Raw genomic sequence first — 27,455 nt, forward strand, 5'->3', positions numbered from 1 at the left:
TTTTTATATCTAAAATTTTATTTATAATATATTTTATATAAAAAATTAAATTTATAATATAATACATTTATAAATTTATTAATATATAATTTAATTAAGTATATTTTCTTTATTTAATTTATTATTTACATAATTATGTAATAATATTAATTATGATCATATAATATCTTTAAATGATCGTAAAAGGATTATTTATAATTATTAATTGAATACAATTTTTATATGAAATTAATTATTAATTGAATACAATCTTTATAATAAAAAAAATATTTTTGAAATAATATAAATATATTAATATATTAAATTATAAATAATTTAAAAAATGTGTATAAATATATAATAATAAATTTTACAATAAAATAATATATATAAAAATTATTAAAAGATTTACTTAGAGTTACAATTTTCTGAAAAAAAATCTATTTCATATATTTTTAAAAATTTTTGGAACAAGGCAATAAATTAATTAGATACGCGACTGTCGATGATACATTGAGTATATGTGAGCACACATCTGTGTATGTGTTTCTTGGTAGAGCATTAATTAGTAATGCCGTAAAGCACTAAAACAAATTGATAATCAATATTTTTAAACACTAAGATATATTCATGATAAAAATACTACTTACCTTAATATAAAAATAAAAAAGAATAGTCTATTTTTCTAAAGTTTCATAAAAACAAAATTCTAAAAGATGAATGAATGACGGCGCGTCAACTAGATACAGGACTGCTCGCGGCAAGGGCATAGGCCATGCGGCCCGTTGATTGGCCGGTCTTTGAAGGGGCAACTTTAGGCAGGGACCGCGAGAGTGCGCGTCCCGCGCACTCGTGTTAGATCTCGATGGCGACCAAGATGTGCCTGAGAGACGAGCCGCGAAATGCCTAGCTGTATAGTGTCCGATTTCCCGTGAATTCACCGTGATCTCTGTTTATTCGATGCGAGCGGGAAACACTTTGCATGCCTTCTGCGTGTCAAGTCGCTTTTATTATTACGGTGGATCGACGCAGTGTATATATTTCGTCGTGAGTGTGGTGCGTGTGTGCGTCGTGTCGAAGTGTCGAGAGTTCACGCCGAATCATCGTCGTCGCTAAGAAAGAGCGAGAAAGTAAGGACGAGAAAGAGAGCTACGATGTGTCTGCGTTTCAGTCCGTACCATTTTTTCGTCAATAGTTGACATTTTCGAGCATGGAACATCGGTCTCGCCGAAGAGACGCATCGTCATCACGGCATTAGCAAATACAAGCACCGTCGGATATACCGAGTAAGTCCACTATCGTCTTTTCTTTTTCGAGAGCACCGATTCCTTTCTTAAAATCCCTCTCCCTATCTTTGTCTTTCTTGTTTGCACACTCGCTCGCTCACTGGTTCGCTCGCTTTCTCTCCTCTTCTTTTTCCAGCCTTTCATTCTCTCTCTCTCTATTCCTTTGCCTTCTTTCCTGCTTCTTTTCTTTTTCATCTACCGCTAACTTCTTCTCTTTCGCCTGTATCATTCTTTTTCTCTATCTATCGTCTTTTCCTGTCGCAGGATCGCGCGTGTATCAACTCAACCGTGTTTTGTATACTAGAAGATTAAAACTCGCGATGTTTAACTGTCGTCGAAACGTCGACAGGCAGAATCTCATGAAAAAAAAAAGAAAACCGAAAAAATAACACAAACGATTTCCTCGTGCGTAACACCGAGCATCATCCGCTCCAAAATACACCGCAATGTTTACGTCCCCGGATCCTGTTTTATTCGCTCCGATCACTTTCTCGTCCCTTTTCTGCTCGGATTTTTATTTTTTTCCATTTTGTTCCTTTCGTTTACCTCTCCTTCTCGTCCTCATCTCTCTGCCCCCTGTTCCATCTCTTTTTCCCTCCTTCACCTTTTTCTTTCACGGGAATCGACTATCTCCCTCCCTCTTTCTCTATCCATCTCTCTCCTGTTCCCTCTCTTTCCCGCTCTCTTTCACTCTGCTTACACTCTAGCCACGAGAGCTTTGCGCGTCTCGGGGCGCGTGTATTCACGAATCGAGCTCTCTTTCTTGACGTACCTACCACCGAACGCAACCGTGCGTTTTCTTCTCGAGTCGTTCCACCAGCTTTTCTGCCAGTCGCAGTTTCGTTCCTCGCTTCGTGCCCTACCTTTTTTCCCTCGAGCCTCCGCGATCGTTCCGGTTCCACGTCCGTTTCGTTCTCTCTCTTCCTCTCTTCCTTTTTCTCTTTTCCTCTTTACTCTGCTCCTTTTTCATCCTGAAACCTCACCGCGCGCGAGTCCTCTCATCTCCGCGGGTCTCTCGTAATATACACGATTTCGCTACACGCGCGCTCTCCCCGTACTCCTTCCTCTGCCCTCTTTATCAAAACAATACATATGCTTACGTTGTGTGAGCGCGCTCCTCTCCTGATAATCGTGAATATCAATCAGTGATTTTATAAATAATTCAGTAAAAACCGATAGAATCGTAGTCGTCGTGAGTCCTTCTTCTTCTTTCCCTCACCCTCGCTCTTCTCTACTCTCCTCTCCACCAAGCTCCCCGTCCATTATTCTGGCTTCTTTCCGTAATTGACGACAGTTCACAATAAATGCGGCGAATAATTAAGACACTACTTACTTCCTGGCTCAGTTACAATCCCATTGAGAAATTGTTTGGGAAGATGCTTGATCTGATTAGGTGAGGGGAGAGGGTATTGACAGTGAAGTCAAATTTAATTTTTTTTCTCTTTCTTTTTGAGAGATTATTAGTTGATTCCAAGATAATTTAGATTTTATTATGAAAAATTTTAAGATCGATTAAGCGAATAAAATATACATTATGAGATGGTTTTATTTATGATATAACAGTCGAGAATCACTGTTGAATGATTAAAACGGTGGGAAATTTCATCGGCTGATGTTCATGGAATGTTAGTAAAGGTAAATCACGATATATGATTTAGCTCATTAAATTAATGCATCGTATCAATACCGTACTCGAATAAGAACATATAGTTCTGTTAAACAAAAATGTTTTCCATTGCAAATCATATTACTTGTGCATTTAATCGTCGTATATTTTTTAATTGAAAGTAATTATCTTAATCGAGTTTATCTGTTATATGATATGAAAATACAATGAGATTAAAATCTCTTATTTCTCATAAAATTCAGTTCAATTTTTTTTTTTATAATTAAGTAATATTTGAGCATAGAGATTAAACTTTTGATTATCTGATTAATTAGGTAACACTGATAATTAAAGACTAAGTGGAACAGATTGCACGGATTACAGGTAATTACATGTTAGACTTGACAACCAAATACTAATAATTCAATTATAACATATTGTAACATGTAACATTATCCGATAATACCTCAATTGCTACAATCATGAGATACATGTATGAATCTCAACAAGATACATTTGATATTAGAAATAATATTTAAGTCTCAAAATTGTCAATTATGTATCGGTTTTCGGTATATTTCCAAGATAGAATATAGAGAGAAATAAATTCCATTTTTCCATAAATTCTTATTTTCCTTGTACTCCAAAATGATTAACCCTTAACTGCTACTGTGGAGTTCTAGAATATCTCAGAGATTATAAATATTATGATAATTTCGTTCTCAAGTATCACATCATGCTAAGTGTCTCGATAATCTTCAATTAGGTTGAGTTTTCTAATAACAACTGATAAATTCAAATATGAATTTAATGTTTTTAATAATACAGAATTCCATTGAAATTATATCTTTTTTAAAAAAATGAATATTCCATGAATAGAATTTAGATGCTTGAATACTATAATTTTATAAACAACCATTTTAAATAAATTTAAATGCTATCGTATAATCTTTTTCATGTTAGAAAATTATTATGAAATTTTATCTCCTGCATAGAAAAATAATCTAGAAAAAAAACAACTGAAAAATACAGGCAGTATTTTATTATACTATATTTAGTTAAATTTTTTATTAATGTACCTTGTAATTCCACTAAAGGTGAATCGGTTAAGGATTAATCTTCTAGCGTTTCATCATAACTATCCTTTAATCTCTCGTTTTTATCATTCATTTTCATATCCATCAATCGTTTTAAAACATCTTTTAGACTTTTCAAAGATTAAGAACACGCGTGAATGAGTGTACACAAAGGAATTCGAACGATTAAACGTTGGACGAGGAAATGGAAAAATAATATATCCATTTCTTACGTTCAGTTAACCGGTTCCTAATCGATGTGGAGATTCGATCGTGCGTCGCAATGCGTCCCGTTTGAGATGGTAATGGATGTTAATAACCAACGGTGCAGGAACTCGCACGTGGTGAATGTGCCTAGGGTACACATTCGGGGGTGAGTGTCTGGTTGCGTGCACAACCTTGGCAGAGCGAATGGACGCCAGTGGTAGTTGATAGAAGTGGAGGTGGTGACGAGATGTCGGCGAGGGTTCAAGTAGAAAGGGAATAGAGAGTTCAGAAGCGGTCGCCTTTGATGTAGACACGCTCCACAACTCCTTCACGCCAATAAACCTTTACGGCGAACGTTTCTGTAAGCTTTCTTAATATTGTCATCTTTCCCTCGGCCTCTTTCACTCGGCCGTTCTCCTGTGTTCCCATTGTTACTCGCAAGGGAACCACGGTTTGCTTCTACGATTCTCGGATATTTTTGAAGCTCCGTTAGAGAGACGGTAGGCACCTGGTAATTTACTCTTTTGCCATTCAAAAATGGAATTGTCGTTTGGGACGTTTGTTCTACGTTTTTCATTAATCTCGTGGAAATTAAATGGAATGCTTTGATTTAATATTTGATTTTTTAACGGTGCTAGGTTTTTTCCTTTATCATTTGTTGTTTGATGTGATAATAGGTTTTTTAAATCTTCTGGTTTCTTTTTTAATTTATCATTTTTTGTTTATATATGTACCAAAGTAGATAGTAATCCGAGAATGAAGTTTCAAAAAATTTTTTATCAAAAAAAACTACGATTTATGTCAATAATTTTGATTTCGCTAAAGAAAAAATGATTTAATTTTTTATTTTTTAACATTCTTTATTTTTATTTTCATTTGAAAATAATGAAAACACTTTTGCTTTAGTTGATTTCTTAACGTTTCTAGATTTAGTTAACTTCTTTTTTTAGCAATTTTGTGTTTAGTAAAGTGGGTGTAGTAAGGTTTAAGAACAACATTTTATTTTGAACAAACGAATTACATTTAACTTTTGATTAAAATTTTTTGAAAGATTGTCAGACTTAGACATCAAACAATTTACTCTTTCAATTTTCACGAATAAAATTGCTGTATTACTAAATTAAATTATATTGTATATACTAAAATTATATTGTATATACTAAAATTAAATTGTTAAATTGTATATGCTAGTTATTTTCTCGCTTCCACTTATGCTTTCGAAATAACGAGAATTGAAAAAATGTAATTGTAAATGTAATTTAAATGAGAATTTAGTTAATTTTGCATTTATCCTGTTTAAATATCAGTATCACGAAAATAACATTTCATTGTTACTTCGTATTATTTCATTTCCAACGGTATTTTTCTATTAGAATAGGGAATTGCATCCAACTACTTGTAATTCATGATACATATGAATCTTTAAATTCTAATGGCTTCGACACCTTTGCAGGCATTTATAATCACATCAGGTATATAGTCGTTATACAATGCTACTTTGTGCCACAATCCTTACATTCAGTAATAATGTTTCGTTACTACTTTAAAAATAGTTATATAATAATTATTTCAAATATTATAAATTAATATTAATTATTTTTCATTTTAATGTATTAAATATAAATTACTAAAATATTTTTTAATTTATATTTAATATTTCATATTTAAATCTAGAGATAGAGATTAGAATATTTAAAAATATAAATTATTTTAGAATTATCATTCAAAATATTATAAATCTGATAAATATCGTGATAAATATTTATAACTATTTATTAGTCCTAGATGAAATTTAAAAATTAGAAGTCAAGGTTCACAAACCAATTATGTTATAAATACAATTTGCTTTCATTGTATAGAATAGTTCGCCCCATGAGTGTGACTCGATATTATAAGGCAAGAGGTTAATCTATTTTAAGGAACTCGATTAAAACTTTTATTCAATTCTATTCTTTAAGAAATCGATAGCGCATAATTGGTTTATCGAGTTACTATAATCAAAATTAATATAAGAATAAACAAAATATTATTTTTTAAAATTAGTCTAATATATAATTTTCACAGATTTATCAGATCCAGCATTAAAGAAGTTTATTAAAAAAACCCTCGTATAAGCTTTATAATGCCTGTTATTTTACATAAATACATGCTTAAATTTCCAAGTAGAGTTTATGATAAAAAGTGGGTTAAAAATTTTTATAGCTCCTCTATCATATTCATGACTCACTTTATATACAGATAGGTACAGATATATTAATAACATGATTCACTTCCGTATCACGAAAGTATTGGCTCGAACAGGAAGAACAATCGTACCGGCGTTATTAATACGATTACAATATTTCATTGAATCGAAAGGGAGTATAAATGTTAATAATCGTACACTACAACCAATATCGGGGTTGGGCTACGAAAATAAAAAAGAAAGGAAAAAAGGGATCGTGTCTTCGTGACCTTTCGTTTATTGCATCTAACAAGCTTCTTTGAACAACGACCTCTTCCTCTTCTGCAATTATCGGCAATAAAGTGAAAGCTTTTACCAGTCACTTTCCAGCGCACGCAAAGGAGAGTAGTATACAAAAATAAGAGTTAAGAATAACAGGAAGATGAAGGAGCCAGGGCGACGAGGAGGATGTTACCGGCGAAAGCTTCGTAAAGTCAAAGAACATCGATTTAAAGATCCTCGGAATGGGGAAGAACTCTTTGATATCAAAATGAGAGGACGTAAAGTTCCCTTGTGCTTTAACCACACTGAGCACGTGGTATCAAACGGCACGATCACGAACCGGGTACCGCCCACTCTTCCGATCTTCGGTTCACGCTAGGGGATTCCCATAACTGTGTGTACGCGCCACGACAACAGAGGGTGGGCTCATGCGTTGCTCCCTTTTATACAGGGTAGTTCACTTAACCCTATGACCTGAAATAACTCTTTCAATCTTGCGAATCGTAATCCTTGGAGAAGTGTCTCCTGCTTGATCTCGAGGAACCATTCATGCGTGTAATCCTATTTCATGATATTGCCTTTATACGTAGGGTGTATAGTTGTGTAATTGGGTAAGAAAATTCGTATTGGGGGACGCGTTTAGAGTAATTTTATTCTTTTGCAAATTTTTTTCATGATATGATTATTTTGTAATCCATGGAATATTTCTAAATGATTTTTGCTATTAAAAGTTGAAAAAAATTGTACGAATATTTGCATATTTGGATTTGAATCTTTTTTTATTTTTCAAATTTATTCTTGTTTAATTTTACAAAGCAAAGAACAGAGAGATTTACATTATCAACATTTACGTTTCGGATCACTTTGAAAGCCATGCGATGTGTTCAACATTCGCTGTTTACTTTATACATATTAAAACATTTCTATAAAGTATCTTATAGAAATCTGCGATATTTCATTAAATGAAAGGTTTGTAACATAAAATTATCTTATTTTGCGTACGTTAATAGTAAAACGAATGATTGAATGCGCGATGTTGAATCGTAATTTCGTGCGCCTGTTATCAAAGTTAAACAGGTTAAAAAGTGAAATAAACACGAAACGTGTTACGATAAGAGGGGGAGGGGGGGATAGAAAAGCGCTCACTAGGGGTGGTTATAGGTAGAGGTAGTGGTAAAGGGATGGTAGGAAAAAAGAAGAGAAGAAAAGATAAGTGAAAGAAGATAAAGGGGCGCCGAAATGGTACCGCGTTTGATCCATCATCTCCTCCGTCTGTGTGCAATAATTGTCTCTATTGTCTGTAGCACTGTTCTCACTGTTTGTGCCCCCTTCCACACTCTCTCTCGTTCTTGTGCTCTCATTCTTTCACCCATCACCATTTTATCATTCAGTTTCTCGGTGTCGTCGGTTCGTTTATTTCAATTTGTGTGTCAATCCTCTTTCTCGTGCGACCAAGTGGGTACTATACCTGGTTTTCAGTGTATCATCAGTGATACATCGGTCGCATACGGTGCTATCACGACTCAAGTACACTAAAACAAGAATATATCTACATGCAATTGTATATCGTGTAACGATGACGCGAGATATAAGCCGGTGAATGAGACAGACCTTTTATATAAGAAGCGAATCGTCTGATTCAGTTATTCGAGGTTTCGTTAGTCTATCGGTAACCACGAGTATCGACTAACGAGCAGACTGGGCCTAAGAAAAAAAAAAAAAAAAGAAACAATGAAAACACGTAATTGCTCGGTACCTATTTTTCCACGAGATATAATTAGGGCGTTTCTTTCATGGAAGTCGAGTTTTCAAACTTGGTTTCTTATTATACGATTGTTGTTGTGACAATTTGCGAATTTTTTTAAATTTGAAAGTTTCAAGTAGCCCTATTGTTAGTTTACGATTGATCAATAATTGAATTATAAAAATATAATAAAATTTAAATTACGTTACTATTTCACTTTTGAAAAATAAATATTATAAATAGAAATAAAACCCGGTATAGTATAATTGATTAAATGTAACTTTTTCAAAATATAGAAAAACAATCAAAAAATCTATTGTGTTTATTAGTTATGAAGACTAAAAATATAGTAATATAAATAGAAAATCAGATACAAAAATTTATTTATAAAGTAAATATTGCTATTTTTTTTTTTTTTTTTTTTAGATATAAATCGACATTATGTAAAGAAATGAACAATTTAAAATTATTCATAAGATAGTTTTAGATATGAATTAAATTTAATAGTAGTATTTCTATATATTTCTGATGTCAGAAATTTCAAAATTCCATCTTGGTGATAAAAGAATCTAATTATTTTTTAAATTGTTTGTTTTAAATTTCTCCTAATTTTTAATTATACTACAAAAGATAAATATTTTCACATTCGTATGTCGATACAGTATTCCCTTTGATATGTTCAAAAGATTTAATCATTCAATATCGATTTGAGAAAATTGAATTACACGTACAAGATTGATAGGAAAAATCGTTCGAAAAAGGACAGGGTTCCGTGGTGTGTAGTTACGTATAGGAGCTTGCTGAGGGCGCGAAGAGGGGAAGAGAGTATGTATGTATTGTCGCGAATGAGACGAAGGGGAAGAGAAGAAAGCGAAAAAGATAAACAGAGTCCTTTAGGCCGTGCATGCGACGGGCAAAGAGCGCAGACAATGAGGGTCAAAGGCGCCACTTCTCTTGCCACGTTTTTAGCTGGGCGATCTTTATTCTTTGAGGACTTTGTTCCACTACCATGGACCCACGGGAAATTCTTTTCCCCGTCCGAAGAGGTCGATCAAACAGTCATGAGTATTACTACCTTCGGGAAGAAAGACCGTTCTATCGTCTTTTTATCCTCTTATCGCGATATGTACTGATACTTCGTGTAATTGTTCGTTTCGATCATGTGAATATTTCGATCGCTTCCCGATTCATGCAAGATATAACGATTTTTTGTGCATATGGATTCGATTAATCTTCTAGCTTCCGTGTCATCCATAATTATTACTGATACATACTGTCACATTAAAATGGTCAAAGGGATATGACACCTTAAAACGATGGAGCAATGTATTTTGTGCTTGAAATATGTTATCAGAACATTATGTTCTATAAATTTCTATTAAATTCCATTCTAAAATATCCATTAAATTTATGATAAGAGATTTGGAATTTAATCTATTAAGAATCAGTACTGCATCTATATTTTCTTTGTAATTTTTTTCAATTTAGAATATTCAATTCTATAAAGTTTAATATATTATATATTATTATTTTTTGCATCTTGAAAAAATTAAATTAATTTATTTACACCATGTAAAGTAATCAAAACTATTGGTCTCCTATTCATCAAATAGAAATTTGAACAATTAATACGCTATGTGGCAATTTCATGTAATCCGTACTGATCTTTTAGGTTAATTCGATGAAAAGTATTTAAAATTCATTTAAAACATTAAATATATACGTAAAAATATAGCAAAGTTTCTAAAAGAAATTATTTCTAAAGCAATCATGATTCTTGTTCAAAGAGTTTAACTTACCTGTAAAATCTGCAACGGCAATATAAAATATTATGTTATAATATAAAAAAAAAAATTGTTTTTCCATCTAAAGCCAGAAATACAATCATTGAATAATGCACCATATATAAAGAGCATTTATAAACACATCTTGAATCGATGCGCGCGCATACGCGCGCTAAATTATAATATCAGCTTTAAAGATATTCGCCGAGATTTTTCTAAGAAGCGTGTACAAACACACTCTCTATAAATATATACATATATATATATATAAATATATATATATATATATATATGTATTCAAGAAGAAAAGGCAATACAAGAAACTATGACCGCGAAGTTGTTGAATGACGACTCGCGCGCTGCTCGCGGCATGCTCGAGCGAATCGAATTGCGCTCTCGGCACGGTTCTATCCCTTGGGCCTGTACAACGATCCCGTTAACGAACGACGCCATTAAGGGCGCATTAACATATAATTTTCCGCGAGAAATTATAGGCGACTCGGCTGAGTTGGCTCGCACGGTGTTTATTATACACATCCAAGAGCAACAGAGTACCCTGGCTGTGCACTGTCGATCGAAGCACCCAGGACTGTGTGGCAAGGTGAGAGAGAAGAGAGATTTTAACTGGCGCGATGTGTTGGTGCATTCATGCGAATCCATATTGAGAGGCCAGAACATGCGCATATATGTGTGTGGGATCGCGTGCGGCGGCAAGATCAAACGGAGATTCTCCTTCTCTTATACCCTCTCATCGTAATTCTCCCTCTTCTTTCCCCACTGCTGCGCGCCGTTCGTTCTATCTTTCTATCTCTCACTTTCACACACTCATTCTCTTCTTTCTCACTTGTTCCGCCACACCGTCGCTTCGTCTTTCTCGCTCTGCCTTGTGCAAGTAGTACCAATGCGTTACTATATAGTTCCTCACTTTTGCTCGCAAATGGTCTTTTCGTAATCCATCTCTCTCTTTCTCTCTTCGGCGGCTCGGTAGACCGTTTCTCGTCGCTTTCCTTCTGTTTCTATTTTTTTTTCTTCTTCCCTCGTCAATTCTTCGTTCTTTTTTCGGTTATCGTCCATAATTTTATTTCCATTAACTATATGGTAAAATTTATAATTGTTTCTAATTTAAATACATTAATTAATTTAAATATATTAGAATAATGCGTATACAAAGGTGAATTTTGGAACATAAGAAAATCTTGAAAGATATTTTATGAAATGTATTCTTTTTTATTTTTTATTATAAATTTATTAAAACTATTATTAATATAATTTTATTAAAACCATTTTATTAAAATTATGAAATAAAATAAAAGACAGAAGTAAAGGAAATTAAATATTTCATCAACAATGTTGGAAAATATTCTATCAGAAAAAAAAGAAATGGAAAAATAGTTGACATTGCATATTGGATAGAATTACGTAGAACGTCACGACAAATTTATGGTTAAAGCAGTTGGATAAGATAAATCAGTGCGTCGGCTTGTAATTTACCTGGAGGGAAGTAGTTGTTTGGCAACGACTTCAATCGAATTTCATTGAACACGAAGTTAAAGAGATCGTCTGTGTTAGACAACGGTTGACGATAAACGATTTTACTTATGCTTTTCCATTCTTTACACATTTAAGTAACCACTTTATTTATTTAATTCTTAAGCGAATATTCATTTCATTTATTTCTATTAATATATTTTATTAATATTATTCATTTAATTACTTTTTTACTAATTATAATTTATTTTTTATCTCTAATTATATTTGTAATCACAATGTAAATATGTGTGAAAGACAGAAAAAAAAGATTATGGCGTCAATGATAGTAAAACTCAATAACGATAGATGGCGTTAAATTATTGATATGTATTTTTAATGTAATAATGTTAATTTTTTTTAATCAAACAATATTTATAATAGCGATTATTTAGCAATTGGATTTTAATAGTATATTTATAGTATCAAAAATTAATAATTCTTTATTTTATTTAGTTTTAAATTTACAATAATATAATACTATAAATATTTATATGAAATATAAAAATATAAAATAGAAATATAATAGAAGTTATAGAAATATTTTCTCAATAATAATTAATAATGAAAATTAAAAACATAAAATTATAAATAATTCAGTTAGTAGAATATCACATTAGTACCAGTATTTTATACAACAATAATATAAACTTCTTTAATCTGAAAATATAATTTTATTTCATCGTACAAATTTAACAATTTAAAAATACTTTGATCTCATCATTAAAGCTAACTACTTGTTCAAATTTATGAAAACCTTCGTATTTTCATGCAAGTTTTAAAGTATGGATAGGTACGTATATATAACTCAGAATTTGCCCTTATACCTGGACCCTACCACTTTTTTGTCCTACGTCCACCATGGTCGAACCAGCAGGGGAAGACGGGGAAGGGAAACTTTGTAAAAGAAAGAGAAAGAAAGAGGGAAGCAGTTGTAGCCATAAGGGAGGTGTGGCAGAGCAAGAAGAAAAGAAGACGAAGAAAGATGGTGTAAGAGTGAGAAAGAAGGCCAAGGGAGAGAGATAATGCTCGCTCTCCCTTGGCTCTACGGTCACTGTGTAGTTTCAGTCTTACCGTGTACGTTGTATGGGGCATAGGTCTTCCTCGGCATCCTTTGTCGTATTCACATTCAACCGAACCGTTCCTTCAGCCCCTATTTTTATGCTCGTTTCGTTGATTCGGTATAAACGAAAAGATTTCATGAAATAAAGTTTCAAGCCGGCAATCAGAAAATATACGTTTGTTTGATCAGTGGTATTTTTTATCGATATATAATCTAAGTGTGCGTTTAAATATTTGTTTCGCCAACATTTTACAAGCCAGTGAAATTCCCTATAATTTTCATAGAATTTGTCTCATATGTGTAAGAATTCTACAATAAAAAAAATATTATAATTTTAATTGTATCGAATTATTTTTATCGTTTATAAAAATAATATATATATCCGTGAAAATTATATTATTCTCTTTAAGTGATGATATATTTATTTAGTGATTTGTATACATAGAACAAAATGTGAAGCAGTTAGTAATTTTAATGATGTCAACACAGACATGGTTTATGAACCTGTTTCAAAACATAAACTCGATATTTCGCGAGAGCCATGCGTGGAACGTTTTATGGGTTTTGTACAGATGAAAATGTTTTGGAAACACAAGCCCGATTCTTATGAATGCTTTATCCAACAAAAGCTTTGTGGATTCTTCACTTGATTATAATCTAACTATAGTTATAATCAAAATTCAATTCCTTATTTGTGAATGGTGATTTCGTGATTGCATTGTGAACCAGAGCTTAATTTTCATGAAGATGAAATATATTCTTGTTTTAAATAAAAATGACAAGTTATTTCTATGTGCTATTTTATTTAATTGATGAAATGTGTAAAAATAAACAACAAGAAGAGTGCATAAATACATTAACACGAATTATCAAAAATATAATTAAGAGAATCAAATATTTTTACCTGAATGATTGCATCAATACTGTACAAAATTTCTTGTATACAGTGTAATTATTTGAAAATTATAGTTCCTATTCAATTACATCAATTATTTTGTATATGAACTACAATTGTGATTTTTCTCTGTTATTCTACCACATATACTTTACATAAAAAGGAAACTTTCGAATCTGAAATTGTGTGTGACGTTTCAGTATGATTTCTGCACGAACAATTTATTAAGGTATTGAGTTTATCTATAATTATGGACAGTTTGCACAAGAGATGTTTACATGTAACACGTGAACTTTTGAAATGACACAAACAAGTGGTTGCCTCAAAAACATATAAAATGTACAAGATAAGTGAATATAAAGAAGATGAAATTCCGATGAAGAAAATATATCGATGTATCACTACGAGAATGAGGTATTTTAGAATAGTCTTGTAGAGTTGGCAATAAAAGGCGCTAAAAAAGATGCGCATTTCATTTTGATATATTAAACTTTATTTTTTTAAATATTATTATATTATTCAAAATAAGAACATAAAAGAATTAAATACTATACAAAAAAAATCTATATTTTTTATTAAATTTATTTTAAAATTTAATATTAACTTATTTTTTAAATTAGCAATTAAAATCGATTAATTTTTTTTTCTTTTTAAATATATAACTACTTTTATTTCAAGAAATGAAATTTATCTTTATAATTTTAAAATTATTAACAAAACATCATCGATTTTTCTTATACAAATCAAAAATATCCCACATTTCAAATATATACACTTTAAATAATAATTATAAATAATAATAAATATTCAAAATATAACATTCGCAACAGAATACTTTAATTAATGCTAATGAAAATGTTTTCTTTTATCTTTGATCTTGAAATAATCTGTCTGGTCGGAATAATCTAAAGCATATACTTAATTGTGAAGAGTGGGAGGAGAAGGGGCAACGAATGAAGGTCAATCGGAATTGAGAAGAGAAAGGCGGGGCGACGAGGAATCTTGACACGTCAGTGAACATTCTCCTAAGTCGATGGTCGAGGGTCGGCGGTCGACAGTCGCAGCGATCGTGACGGTCGACGACCGACGGTCGATGTAGCTGCCGGCCGAGCGGTCCCTTAGAAGTTTCTTTGAAAGATTCGCAGCTCGCGAGGCATAATACCACTACATAAAGTCATCTGGCGATAACGGTGACACGCCTTTGACCGTTTCCGCTCGGTCTTTCACTAACAAATCCTTGTCGGTACTTCAAAAGACTTTAGAAGCCATGTTTATGGCCTGATCGGGATCATTTCCGTTTCAACATTGATAACATTGCTTTTATTATTTAATTGATAATCCATAATCGTGATGATGGACACTCAATACTTAGATACATCATTTCTAACACCTCTAAAAGAGTATATATGGTATAGTTATCATAACATATTTTGCCATTTGCTTTTGGAACATTGCGTAATTTAAGCTTGGATTATACGAATAATTTTTTTTCTAGCTTCAAAAGAAATCAAAATGAATTCAAGAAATAAACGAGATAAAAACTGATCAATATTTTTTTTCATGTAAAAATTTATTTGAAATACTGTTGATAAGTAGATTTCACTTTTTTATTGAATATTGATTACTGAGAAACTCTGATATATCGATCTTATTGACGTTTGATTCTTATATATTGATGTCGATCATATAATAGATTAATAGACAAACTTCATTAAAAATATTACTTTTATTGAATTTTTTATTTCCTTTTTTTTTCATTTCATCATTATTTCAATTATTTAAAAAATAAAAGTTTTCATTTAGAAAAGTAAAATATTTCCCGCAAAAATTGCAAATAAGTATATCCTTTACGTTTTCTCTTTGAATATAATTGATTTTGTTCGAAACATATAACAGATGCATGGATTTCAAAATACTTTGACAGATATTTCTAATGAAAGTTTTATTTAGTCGTAATGACAATTTTCCAAATTAATTTCTGATTTTTCTTAATTTACAAAGGCAAAAAATTAACAAATCAACACGAGGGTAAAGTGGTAATTCTTCTATGATTTTAGAAAGTAAACATAATAAGATATTTATTTTTTTGTTTCTTAGATTTTCACTACAATTTACAGTTAAAAAAAATATTCATATCTGTTAATATTTACAATTAAATATTTTTTATAACTATAGAATAATTATAAACAAATTTTTATATTTGTTAAATAAGAGATAAAAGAGTTAATGAAACAAAAATGATTTCTAGTATATTTCATTTTTAATTATAAGTATACGATTCATAAATATAAATTTGCTTCTCATTTATGTTTGAATTTATTTAAAAATAGTTTAATAAAAGAAAAGAAAAGTGAAATGTAATTATGTGTAATTCGTAACATTTAGATTTATAGTCTCATAATGGAAAATATACAAAGCCGATACGTTTTCGATCTAATCTATTTCTTCAAACTCAATTTTTCCAAAAGTTTAAAATTTCTTTAAAGAAAGGAGAAAGAGAAAGAGAGAAAGAATCAAATTTTTTCGCGGTCGTATTAACGAAAGTTTCGTAACTGCTGTGTGGAAAAAACGAAGGTCGACGAAAAGAAGGGCGAACGAAAATGTCGAGAAAGATAAAAAATTCGAATTATACTCTGTAAAGCCATGTGGAAATTTAAATGGTGGTCGTAAGAAAAGCATAGAATCGTCTGAGACAGAGTTCCTCGGTTGGGCGCGTAAAAGAGATTTTTACCGGAGGTCGAAGCACAGCTAGAAACCTAAAGGTGCAAGAAAGAGGAAGAAGGTGACGCATGAGGAGGATGACGTGATGGGTGGGTTGGTAGAAAACTTACAGGTACCGGAAGGGTGAGAGAGAGCCTGAAAGGGTTAGCTGAATGGGCGTCGTGTGTGCTTTTCTCGTTTGAGAAGCTTCGGATTGCCCAGTGCCGTACTGAGATTTCTTTACATTTCTGGTTTCCGGCAAATCATTTCAATTTGTCAGTATCTTATTAAACTACGCTAATATCTTTCAAAAAAATGTATTTCTAAAATGTATAAACATGTTTTTGCATAAAAAATGATCGAAGTAAAATATTAGTACAAACATCTATTTTCATCGATGTTAGAAACGTTATCAACGGAGTATGAAAAATTTAGCAAAAGAGATAGAATGTATAGAAGGATACAGAGAAAACTGGATAAATTTCGATATACAAACGTTATGTCGTAATGAAATCAAAGATAACGAAAGCCAAAAAAAAAAATTCAAAAAGAAAAATGAAAGAAAACAAAGAAACGAAGAAGAATGAGAAATGTTGCTCATCGTTTCTTCTCCCTTCCTACTCGTTCTTTCTTTCTGTTGTAATCTGTTTTTCGGACAATTCCAAGTAGCAAGCCGCGATTGCCGACAGAGCAATCTAAGATGTGAAAAAGAAGAGAAAGGGGTAGGAGAAACGGATAAAAAGAAAGAGACGAAAAAGAAATGCTGGAGAGGAAAGAAAGAAACTGAGAGTAAGTAAAGTAAGAGGATAAAATAAAAGAGGAATCGGAGAGTCCTTTGGATGCGTATAGGGGGAAAGGGTCAAATAAGGTGGACCGCTGTCGGAGTCGAAGCGGGAGGCCGCTCAAAGTGGACAGAAAGAACGAAAGAGAAGACAAAAGAGAAAAGAAAACGGAAGAACGAACGAGTAAACGTGCACCAGAGAAGGATGAAGAGGTTAGAAAGAAAGAAAGAAGTACGAACAGGACGGTACAGGTAAAGGCAGAGGGAAGACGAGGAAAGCGATGAAGAAGAGAAAAAGGCAAAAAGGGAGATGGAAGACACAGACCTCGCCGGCTGGTGGCTGGTGGCTGGCGGCTGGCGGCACCGCTTGATGTACGTCGGGTCCGTAATTACAGGTTTTCGGAACGCCTCGCTCGGCGAACCACGCTCTTTGAGAGCTAGGGCCCTTCCCTCGCCTCGTCATCTAACCGGTGACTTCGAAATACTTGTCATTTCTTCAATCTTTTTTCATTGTAAAAGATAAATATTAGCGCCTTTGGGAAATGCTAATTACGTTCGAGAAAAACTTTTTGAAAATTATCTTCCTTTGCCTTCTATTCGTCATTGCAATTGATATTTAATATAATTATTTAATTAGAATTTTATAATACTTTTTTAATTGCTTTAATATATAAGGTTTTTTTTAAATATGATGTTAAATTTAATATAAAGCAATAAAAAAAATTTAATACAAAATATAAATTAATTTTAATAAAGATAAAATAATTTGAAACACCTGATATATAGAATTGGATAAAAGTTTAAAGTATATACATGCAATAACTGCATAAGAAACATGCAATACAATGTATTTGGATTTGATATGCGCATATTTAATGATATGGCTTAAAAAATTGATAATTAATAGTCATATAAAAATATATTGGATTTTATTATTATTGCATTTATTGTATTTAGAAAATTAAATATATTTTGGTATTTTTAAATAAAATCATATAAATATTTGTAAATAAAATAAACTATTTTGCAATTAAAATTTACATGGCAATTACATTTACATTTGATAATAATAATAATAACAATGACACAACAACAACAACAACATTGATATTAAACAATATTAATAGAATTTTCTATTAAAAATATATTACTTTACAGCAATAACAATAAATAAATCATTTGCTCAGAATAATAATATTTGTAACTTATATTAAATATATCAGAAAGAAAAATATAAAAATGGAATAAGATCATTGAAATAGCGTTGCAAAAATCATAGTATTGTAAGTTTTAATATTTCAACATTCTCGAGAAAACCGAGAAATATTTTCGAACGAATAAAATGCAATGTGAGTGGGAAACAGGATTTAAATTCCATATGGTTGATACATTTTTGTACGCTCGAGAAAATTTCAATATCTACGAATACCCTTCTATAGATTCACGGCATTTTTATTCGTCGATATCAAGCCGTTCGGTATGCAGGGTAACACCGATCCTAGTATTTACCGACCAAGCGAAAAGAGCACATACCGTGTCACTTGGAGATGAATCTTGTTCCTATCGTGTCCAGATGGCTTTTTTATATTCTCTAAATTATGGTTTTCACCTATAGAAAATTCGATTCATTATATATATATAATAATATTGCGAGTTTTAATTAATTTTGTTTATGTAATTAATGTTAAAAATAATATTTCATAATTATCATTATTATATAATTTATTTATTTTCAAATTATGTTATATAATTAAAAAGTAACATATAATTAAATATTAATATAATTTTTAGAATAAGAGAAATCAAATAAATAGTTTATACATTTCAAAAGCTAAAATTTTTATATCTATTAAAATAATAGTCTTGATATTTGAAAAGTATTGAAAAGTCAAAGGGTGATTTATTCAAAATTAAAATCAGCGAACCTTTTTACTGCGCTTAAAAATTTCTAATCATTATAGGCAACAATCCTAATAATTTTTCATGCACGTGACGCATTTCTTTCGACATATAATTATATCTCACAGTGCTGTACTTCGAATAATTATAACGACGGACATCATTAAGCAAGTAGAAAATGAAGAAGATATTAGGGAAATGTGTATAAGGTTGAAATGATTATTCTCACACTTTGGTCATTATTTAAATTGAAGATTTTTAATGAAGTATCTACATTGAATGATGAATCATCCTTGAATTTATATTTCAAATATTCGTAGTGATTAACGAAGAAGTACTTCTTTTTAAAAGGTTGGACTTTGAAGTTTATCTTGTAGAATTCGTCACATTGACAATGAAGTCTCATTTTAAATTTAACATTTTTAAAATTGCATAATTATAACATTAATGAAAATATTAAATTCTCAAAAATTTTTTTAATATTTTACATTTTTTTTTCTAATAATAGAATAATTTTTATTAAATTACTTTATTACAAATCTTATAATGAACATTATTAAATATTAGTAATAATTCCAAAGACAATCTGAAAATATTTAGATTTATAATATATATGTATTAAATTGATATTCTTATAAATAATAAAAAAATCTAGAGATAAGGAGATAATTTTTAAAGATTTGTCAAAATATTAATATTAAAAAGAATTTTAAAATAAATTTTAAATAGAAAATTTTAAAATAAAAATCAGTCGATGAATATTTTCAATCATTGCTCGGTTATTATTTATTAATAAAATTTTGAAATTAAAAAAAAATATTTTAAAGTTTTAAATTTTAAATATTAATTCCTTTTCTTTTTTTTTCTTTAAATAAAATTATATTTTTAAAATATTATATATATATATGTATAATATAAATGTTTAAACATTTAATATTTAAAATTTAATTTATTTGTCTTATTAAATATATATAAAAAAAATTTATTAAAAACAATATAATTATAACGTATTATGATAAATTAAATTTAGTGCCATCTGTTAGCATGAAAAGAACAAAGTTGTAAATAAAATCATAACGGTTTACTGAAGCAGTGTCTGTGGTTACAGGTGGTTGAAGCGCTATATTTTCCTTTTTTATGAAATTTTGTATTAATTTATTATGTTTTTTAAATAGTGATTTTATTTATTTGATTTTAAAATATATAAATAAAATTTAAAACTTTTGAAATTTCTTTTTAAGATAATATTATTTTTATATAATTATTATATAAAAAAAAATAACGTTTATATTTTATATTATGATTTTTTAATTCATTTATATTTAAAAAATGAATTATTTAATTATTATACAATTCAAAATTTTCAGGTAAATAACATTCTTTTTTTCAAATAATAAATTTAGTATATTATATATTATTGTTAGTAATTTTTATTTTTAATTTTTATAAATATATAAAATTTAAATTTATGGAATTTAAGAAAAAAATTTTGAAAATTTTTTATGGTTTAATAATATAATATATTATTTAAAAACAAATGTAAATTATCAAATTGATATTATATTTTCCTATGTTTAATAATTTATGAAAATCAATTATTAAAAAGAAAAATATATACACATAGATAAAAAATTTATATTTATTTTAAAATAAATCTTTTAAAAATTCAAATCTATTCAAAAATAATAGATTTTTAATATAACTAATATGACTTTTTGATTAGAATTTTTTATATTTTTATTTAGAATAGAAATATCAGAATTGTACGGTTCTCATTCTGACAAGATCAGACATTATATCCCTACTCCACCCGTCCTGACTGTAGCGTCAGTCCTGGTCAGGACGCAGCCTTAGCTCAGTTTGCCTAGAGACGCGTCAACAGTGGTATCGTATGTTCATTCTGTTCTATAACAAAAGAAGTTAGAAGATACTTGTGCTAGAGGTCAATATAATTGTACAAATTATAATAGATTTTGTAAAGCTATAGAGTTTCCAAGGTCATTCCTAAAAAGCACCAGCAAAATGGTATGTACATTTCTTTTCATCCTTTAATACAGGTAAATGTGCACTGAAGTGAGATGATTCATTATGACAGCTTTTCATTTCATATTTTCCCTCTTATCCAGGTAGAGATCAAGTTTCTATGGTTGTATATATAGAATTTTTATGTATATCAAAAATTTATTTATATCTATTACATACATTTTTACATAATATATTTCAATTTTTATCTTAAATATAGTAAGCAAATATTACCTAATTTTTATTTTTATTTTGAATGATTCAAATTTAAATTAATTAGATTTGGAATTTAAATTGTTAAATTTAGATTGATATTTTTAAAGTAAATAATTTAAAAATAATAACAAAATTCAATGCATATTTATAATGATATTATTTTGGTATTAGATATTAAATGGACAATAATTATTATTATTAAATAATATTATTATTATCATTAATTAATAATATTATATTTTGCTGTCCATGTAAATATGAATATGGTACAGATGTACTTATAATAGGAGGCTTATGAAATCATATTTCTATAGCTCATCATAACAAAAGACTAAATCTTAGGGATATAATAGTCTTTTCTTTGTATAGGATACCCTATTCTATGGAACTATTAATATCTATCCATCCTGTCAAAATAAAATTCTATTCTCCTGTGAATTTTATTTTGGAAACTGAGCTGGATTTGGGGTTGACTGTAGTGTTCAATGGATTGCGTTATAATTTTTGTCGATCAATACCACACAAATGTTCTGCGCGGACCAATAGGGATATATAGAGAAGCATCTTTCAATGCGCAGACTGCCAGGAGCTACCCTACAGTTTTTCTGTCAGGCTCCGCCCTTAGAGTTCTTCGGGATAGGAAAACCATCCTTAGGTGCTTAATTGGTACATGACTCACCACAGGGCTCGATCGATCCAGCATCCCTAGCTTGGGGCTTTTGTATTCGAGTATTCTGAATTAAAAATATGTTTTCCCATATTATATTATTATATATCCAAATATCCCATATTTGATATGAATTATATCAAAGTTAATATATAAAAATTACATATAAATTTGATTTTAACAGATTTTTTTAATAGTTTTTTTTACTATTTTATAAAAAATAGTAATATATTAATAAATATATTTGAAAATTTTATTCTTATTGAATGTTTAAAAATAAATACATATATATATATTTAAATTTATAATAGTATATATAAAAAGTTATTATTTTTGTCTTAGGTTTGGATTAACCATGTCTACTAAGAGGCATTGTGGGCCTAAATTAAATATAGAGCGCAAAATAATACGTGAAGGCCATAATAGATAGGATGAGTGGATCTCGACAGAACGAAGCACATTGCTTCAATGAAAACTCTCCACGGCCACCAGTGCCTGGTAAGTTATGTATATATATATTTAAATTATATATAAGTTATATATATTAAGTTATATATAAGTTACATATATATATATATATATATATATATATATATATATATATATATATATGTATGTTAAACTATATATATAAATATATTATTGTAAGTATATATTATTGAGAAAATATTTGTAAATTACTAAATTTATATTTTACTATTATATTATATAATATTATTATATAGTAAAATTAATAAAAGGTATCAAAATCTAATGAAATTATTTACAATTTTATTAGTTATAATAAATCAAAATATTATGTGACATAAATATTCCATATAATATTTTATAGATTGTTGATTTTTTATATTATACTAGAAACATAAAAGTAAATTGTAAAAATTTTATAGGAGAGGAAACAGGAAACTACGTCAGCAGGTTCCGTCCACAGAGTCCAACTCTGACCCCTAGGCGTTCTTCTCTTGCAACACCAACAGCTTCAGGTTGCGATGCTTCGGCACCTTTGGGATTTGAACCGGAAGGTTGCTGTAGTACGACAACTATGGAAAGTGATTCACCACCTGCTTGCTTGCGGTGGGCCAGGAACCTGCATTCCTTGCTGCAGGATCCAGTGGGCTTGGAATTGTTCAGAAAATATTTGGATCAAGAAGGCAGACCTCATGCCAATCCTCTTAACTTCTGGTTTGCCTGTGAAGGCCTCAAGGAACAAGATGATCCTGAAAGGATAAATCAATTGGTTAAACTTATCTATAGAAAGTTCTTTCTTAAGTCACAGTTAGCTATACCAGAAGATGTTCGAAAGGAGGCTATTCGTCGGGTTAAAGAAGGAAGGGCAGATGAAAAAGTATTTGATGCCGTACAGTTGGAAGTTGAACGTCTTATTAATGAGACTACATATCCAAACTTTCTTCGATCCGATATGTATCTTCAATACGTTCAGTCCTGTCAAAATCCGGATTCTGGTGGATGTCCTAGTTCGGGGTCCAGTCGAGAAATGTCTGTTTCTTGTGGGCCAAGTTTATTGCCCACTGTCCATGAAGACAGTGAATTTGTTAGTTCCATACATAGCTCACATTCAGCTAGTGAAACGCCTGGGGAATTGAGAGGTGAACTGAGATTGACCAAAGATATGCTTATGGCTACTCAACAAACTAGGGCGTTGGATCTTCGGCCAAAGCCAGAAGCGTATGCTGGGTAATATATATTTTTTATATAACTTTTATTTAAAATATTCATTAATTAGTATGCTTTTTAGAGTTAGATTTGCATTAAATAAACAACTTTGTTTTTTTTCCTTAAGCTTGTTGTGTGGATTTTCTGCCATGTTTTGTAGTGTATAATATTTTATATAAATACATAGTATTTCCAAAATTCATGAAACTAAATATAAAAGAATAGAATATACTATATAAGTATTTTCATTGTTTTTCTTATTAAATGTATTGAGATTGTTATAATATATTTTTTGCCAAAACCTTTTCTAATTTTTTGTTTGTTTTCTTTATTTTGATTTGACATATTGCGTGGCGCTATAGCATTTACTTGCAACATGGAACTAGTCCATATCATATGCTCGCACCCAGACTGCACGCACAATATTCCTCATATAACCCAGTATCCAGACAGGATTCAGAACTTCAAAGCTTAAGCAGTGATGCACGAACTGAGTCAGACAATATGTCTCTCACCGATTCATCAGTGTACGTTTTTCTTATTTTATATATAAATAATTTATATATATATTATATATATTATAATAGGATTATTATTATTTAAAAATAATTTCCATTCTAATTCTTATCCTTTTTAAATAAATTCTCTAAATAGAATTCACAATAAAAATATTTCAATAAATGTAATCTTACTTAATATTTCCTTTATGTTCAATTTATATTTTCTTTTTTTATTATTTCATACATTTCATATATATCATACATCTAAATTTATATACATAAATCTTTTTGTCACAAAATTTTTTTTTGATTTCATAAATTTTATTTCAATTTTTTGTAGTGAATTCTTAAAGAGATAACAAAGTATTATTTCATATCTTAAGTGATTATATATATATATCATAATTATTAAAATTTATAGCTATGAAAAGCTGAAAAAATATATTTTCTTTATTTGTAATGTTAAATTTTCAAAAATTTAATAAAAGAAATATAATTATTTGTTTTCTATTATTTATATTTTTATTTAAAGAGTTAAAACTAAAATAATTTATGGTATTATGGTATTAAAATATTAAGAATATCTAAATTTTTCAATATTTTTTTATCCAGTTAATAAAAATAACATTGCTTGATATGAATATAATCGTTAGCTTTACTTTTTAGGATAAAATAAAATTATGTTCGTATTCTATTATATTAATAACATATAAAATTTCAAACATTTCTTATTTACAGTGATGGAGCATCAATAAGTAAACAACGAAGTAAAAAACAGTATATAAGACAAAGTAGAGCTATTAAAGATTCAGCTAGTTTAAATCGTGATCCGCTGGCGCATCATACTATCATCCCTCGTACACAGCGAGTACCGCGTGACTTAATGCATCCTCTGAAACCGGAAGAATTTGCTCAAGTGCTTATTGAGAAGTTGGAGAACGTTAAACGTGAACGAGAATCTCAGGAAAAACTCGATAGGCATTTGCAAGAGAGTGATGCAATTAATAAAGATCCATCATTGGAAATGTCAAGTGGAGCACTTAGCGCCAAAGCGCTAGCTGATGCATTACGAGAAAAGTTAATGATAGAAGAAGATAACGATCAAGCAATTTTGGATCAACATGTGTCACGAGTTTGGTCGGATCTAACGCCTTCTCGATCTCCAGGACTTTCATCTCCAAGACTGCATTCGCCTGAAAGAAGACGTTCTACGCACAATTATCCACGACCGTACAAACAAAGAAAAGAAAAGGACGTGTTCTCTACATTTTCAGCAGATAGCGGTAATATTCACGATTTTCAAGAAGGCAGCGATCTTGTCGGAGCTGGCTCCATGAGTTCATTAGGATCTCACTTGCCTAAATCTAAATCCGTGCCATCTGATTATGCCGATTCCCTCCATAAACAAGACTTGTATCTTCAAGGTATAATTTAGAGCAAATATCAAAATCAATAATGCATTGAATCTTAAATTTTTATCAAAATATACATTCTCTGTCCTACATTTATTATATTACATTTTTTATTTAGGTCATGATCAAAGATTCCGAAGGTCAGACATGACTAGAAGATCAGCCACAAAGAAATCTATGACGGAATTAACTGATAGTGGTGTTAGCGTTGTAAGTGATGCACCACCATCGACAATTAGCAAAGATATTCGTCTTTTATCGTGGCTTAAAGAAACTGACAAAAAAGCGGATATCAAACATAGCCGTCATGGGAAGAAATATGGTTCTCGTAGTGGCTCTTTGGAAAGGACAAACAGGGAAACATGGGGTGTTCCTGCTCAACCTTTTGTTGCAGATCCAGGAATGCCACCTTTACCACAACCTCATACAGTAAACATTTTCATTTAATGTTATATTTATTTTTAATAATATATAAAGTACAATATAACAATAATTTAAATTAAATAATACTTATCAGAAATCTAAATATATATATATTTTTTTATATAGGCAACCCAATTAGAAGAAGCAAGAAGAAGATTAATAGAAGAAGATAGAGCACGTTCGAATAAACAACGTCATTCTAATATTTCTAAACAATCATCGTATGAGCCTACAACACAAAGTCAATCTTATGTCCAATCTAATCAATCAACGTTAAAGAAGACGAAGCAAGATATTGGAGATTTTACCACCGTTGTGTTCAGTTTCTGTGACGAACAGTTTCCTTATAGGACTAAAATTCCTGGTCACAATATCACTTTAAAACAATTTAAAGAATACCTTCCTAAAAAAGGCAGCTATCGGTAAATGCATAAATAGTTTTATTTATATAAGTTTTATATATATAATATTTTTTATTTTTGAATATTATTCATATATTTATTATATTTATTTTTTTTTCTTTTTTTTTTTTTTTTAGATATTTCTTTAAAACCGAGTGCGAGGACTTGGATACAAAGGTTATTCAAGAAGAAATAACCGACGATTCTGAAGTCCTACCGTTATGGGAGGGTAAAGTTATGGCGCAAGTCAAGACGCTCGAGTGATAGACTGAAACAAGGATTATTCTGAAAAAAAGAACGTGCTATCTTCGAACAAGTGCCGCAACTAATTTTATTTAAGGATGTACACTCTTTTGACGATCCAAAAAAAAATGGATAAATTTTAAGTTTTTTTTTTTAAGTTATTATTTAATAAAATATTGATATTTTTAATATCATATTAAACAATATTTTTTATTCTTGTATAATTTTTATCATTTAAAGTTACAAAATAGTTACAATACAAAAAAGTTACAATATAAAATAATACAACATTATTTATTGTCATGTTTGATAGGACATTATTCTTTATAAAGATATCTAAAATATAGTGTACAATTTTTTTATAATTTTGAAAAATGAAGAAATAGCGGCCTTTTAAAAAAAATATTTTCTTTTTTCAGTGGAAAAAAATCAACTTTAAATATTTATAACAATTTAATAAATTAAAATATTAAAAAATCGTACATTATATTTTAGACACTTTTTATAATAAAAAATATAATATAATAAAAATATAATATATTATAAAATATAATAAAAAATAATATATTCAAATTTGAAATTAATTAGAAAAACAATCTTAAAAAATCAATCTGTTAAATGCAAACTAATAAGATCCTAACAAATAAAACAATATTTTTTGTAACTTTAAGTAATAAATATTAAACAATAATAAAGTTAAAATATTGCTGAACAGGATAATAAAAATTAATTTATCAAAATTTATTTATCAATATTTTATTAAATATTTGTCTAAAAAAACTTAAAATTCTTCCTCTTTTTTTAGTTCGTTAGAATTATGTACTACCTTTAAAGACTTCCCATAGTTTTCCAAACGACTGTACAAAGGCCCGCGTAGATTCGCCTTAGTAAGGTCTGTATAGAC

General features: G+C 29.7%; 2 protein-coding genes and 1 long non-coding RNA gene across 4 annotated transcripts; 1 reads left to right on the top strand and 2 right to left on the bottom strand.

The window, feature by feature from the left end:
- Positions 1–1,076, bottom strand: LOC147657321 (uncharacterized). Its single transcript, XR_015292652.1, has 2 exons — positions 630–1,076; positions 1–563 (listed from the first exon to the last, which is right to left on the bottom strand). It is a non-coding gene; the product is annotated as an uncharacterized LOC147657321 (long non-coding RNA).
- Positions 826–27,291, top strand: Axn (protein axin). Of its 2 annotated transcripts, XM_003698402.4 has the most exons (8): positions 826–1,265; positions 22,241–22,396; positions 22,789–23,593; positions 23,935–24,099; positions 24,811–25,496; positions 25,603–25,913; positions 26,034–26,329; positions 26,446–27,291. In XM_003698402.4, exons 2-8 carry the CDS (start codon positions 22,330–22,332, stop codon positions 26,570–26,572), a joined length of 2,457 nt encoding a protein of 818 aa, XP_003698450.1. In that variant the 5' UTR covers positions 826–1,265; positions 22,241–22,329; the 3' UTR covers positions 26,573–27,291. The 2 variants fall into 2 exon arrangements, with proteins under 2 accessions (XP_003698450.1, XP_012348801.1); XM_012493347.3 differs by lacking the exon at positions 23,935–24,099.
- Positions 7,361–11,946, bottom strand: LOC105736849 (uncharacterized). Its single transcript, XM_086910451.1, has 3 exons — positions 11,620–11,946; positions 11,054–11,219; positions 7,361–8,132 (listed from the first exon to the last, which is right to left on the bottom strand). Exons 1-3 carry the CDS (start codon positions 11,747–11,749, stop codon positions 8,117–8,119), a joined length of 312 nt encoding a protein of 103 aa, XP_086766577.1. The 5' UTR covers positions 11,750–11,946; the 3' UTR covers positions 7,361–8,116.
- Positions 27,292–27,455: the final 164 nt, after the last annotated feature.

This window comes from Apis florea, unplaced genomic scaffold, assembly GCF_048593485.1.
Source record: "Apis florea isolate Af1SG1 unplaced genomic scaffold, ASM4859348v1 contig_3184_pilon, whole genome shotgun sequence".
Lineage (NCBI taxonomy): Eukaryota > Metazoa > Arthropoda > Insecta > Hymenoptera > Apidae > Apis > Apis florea.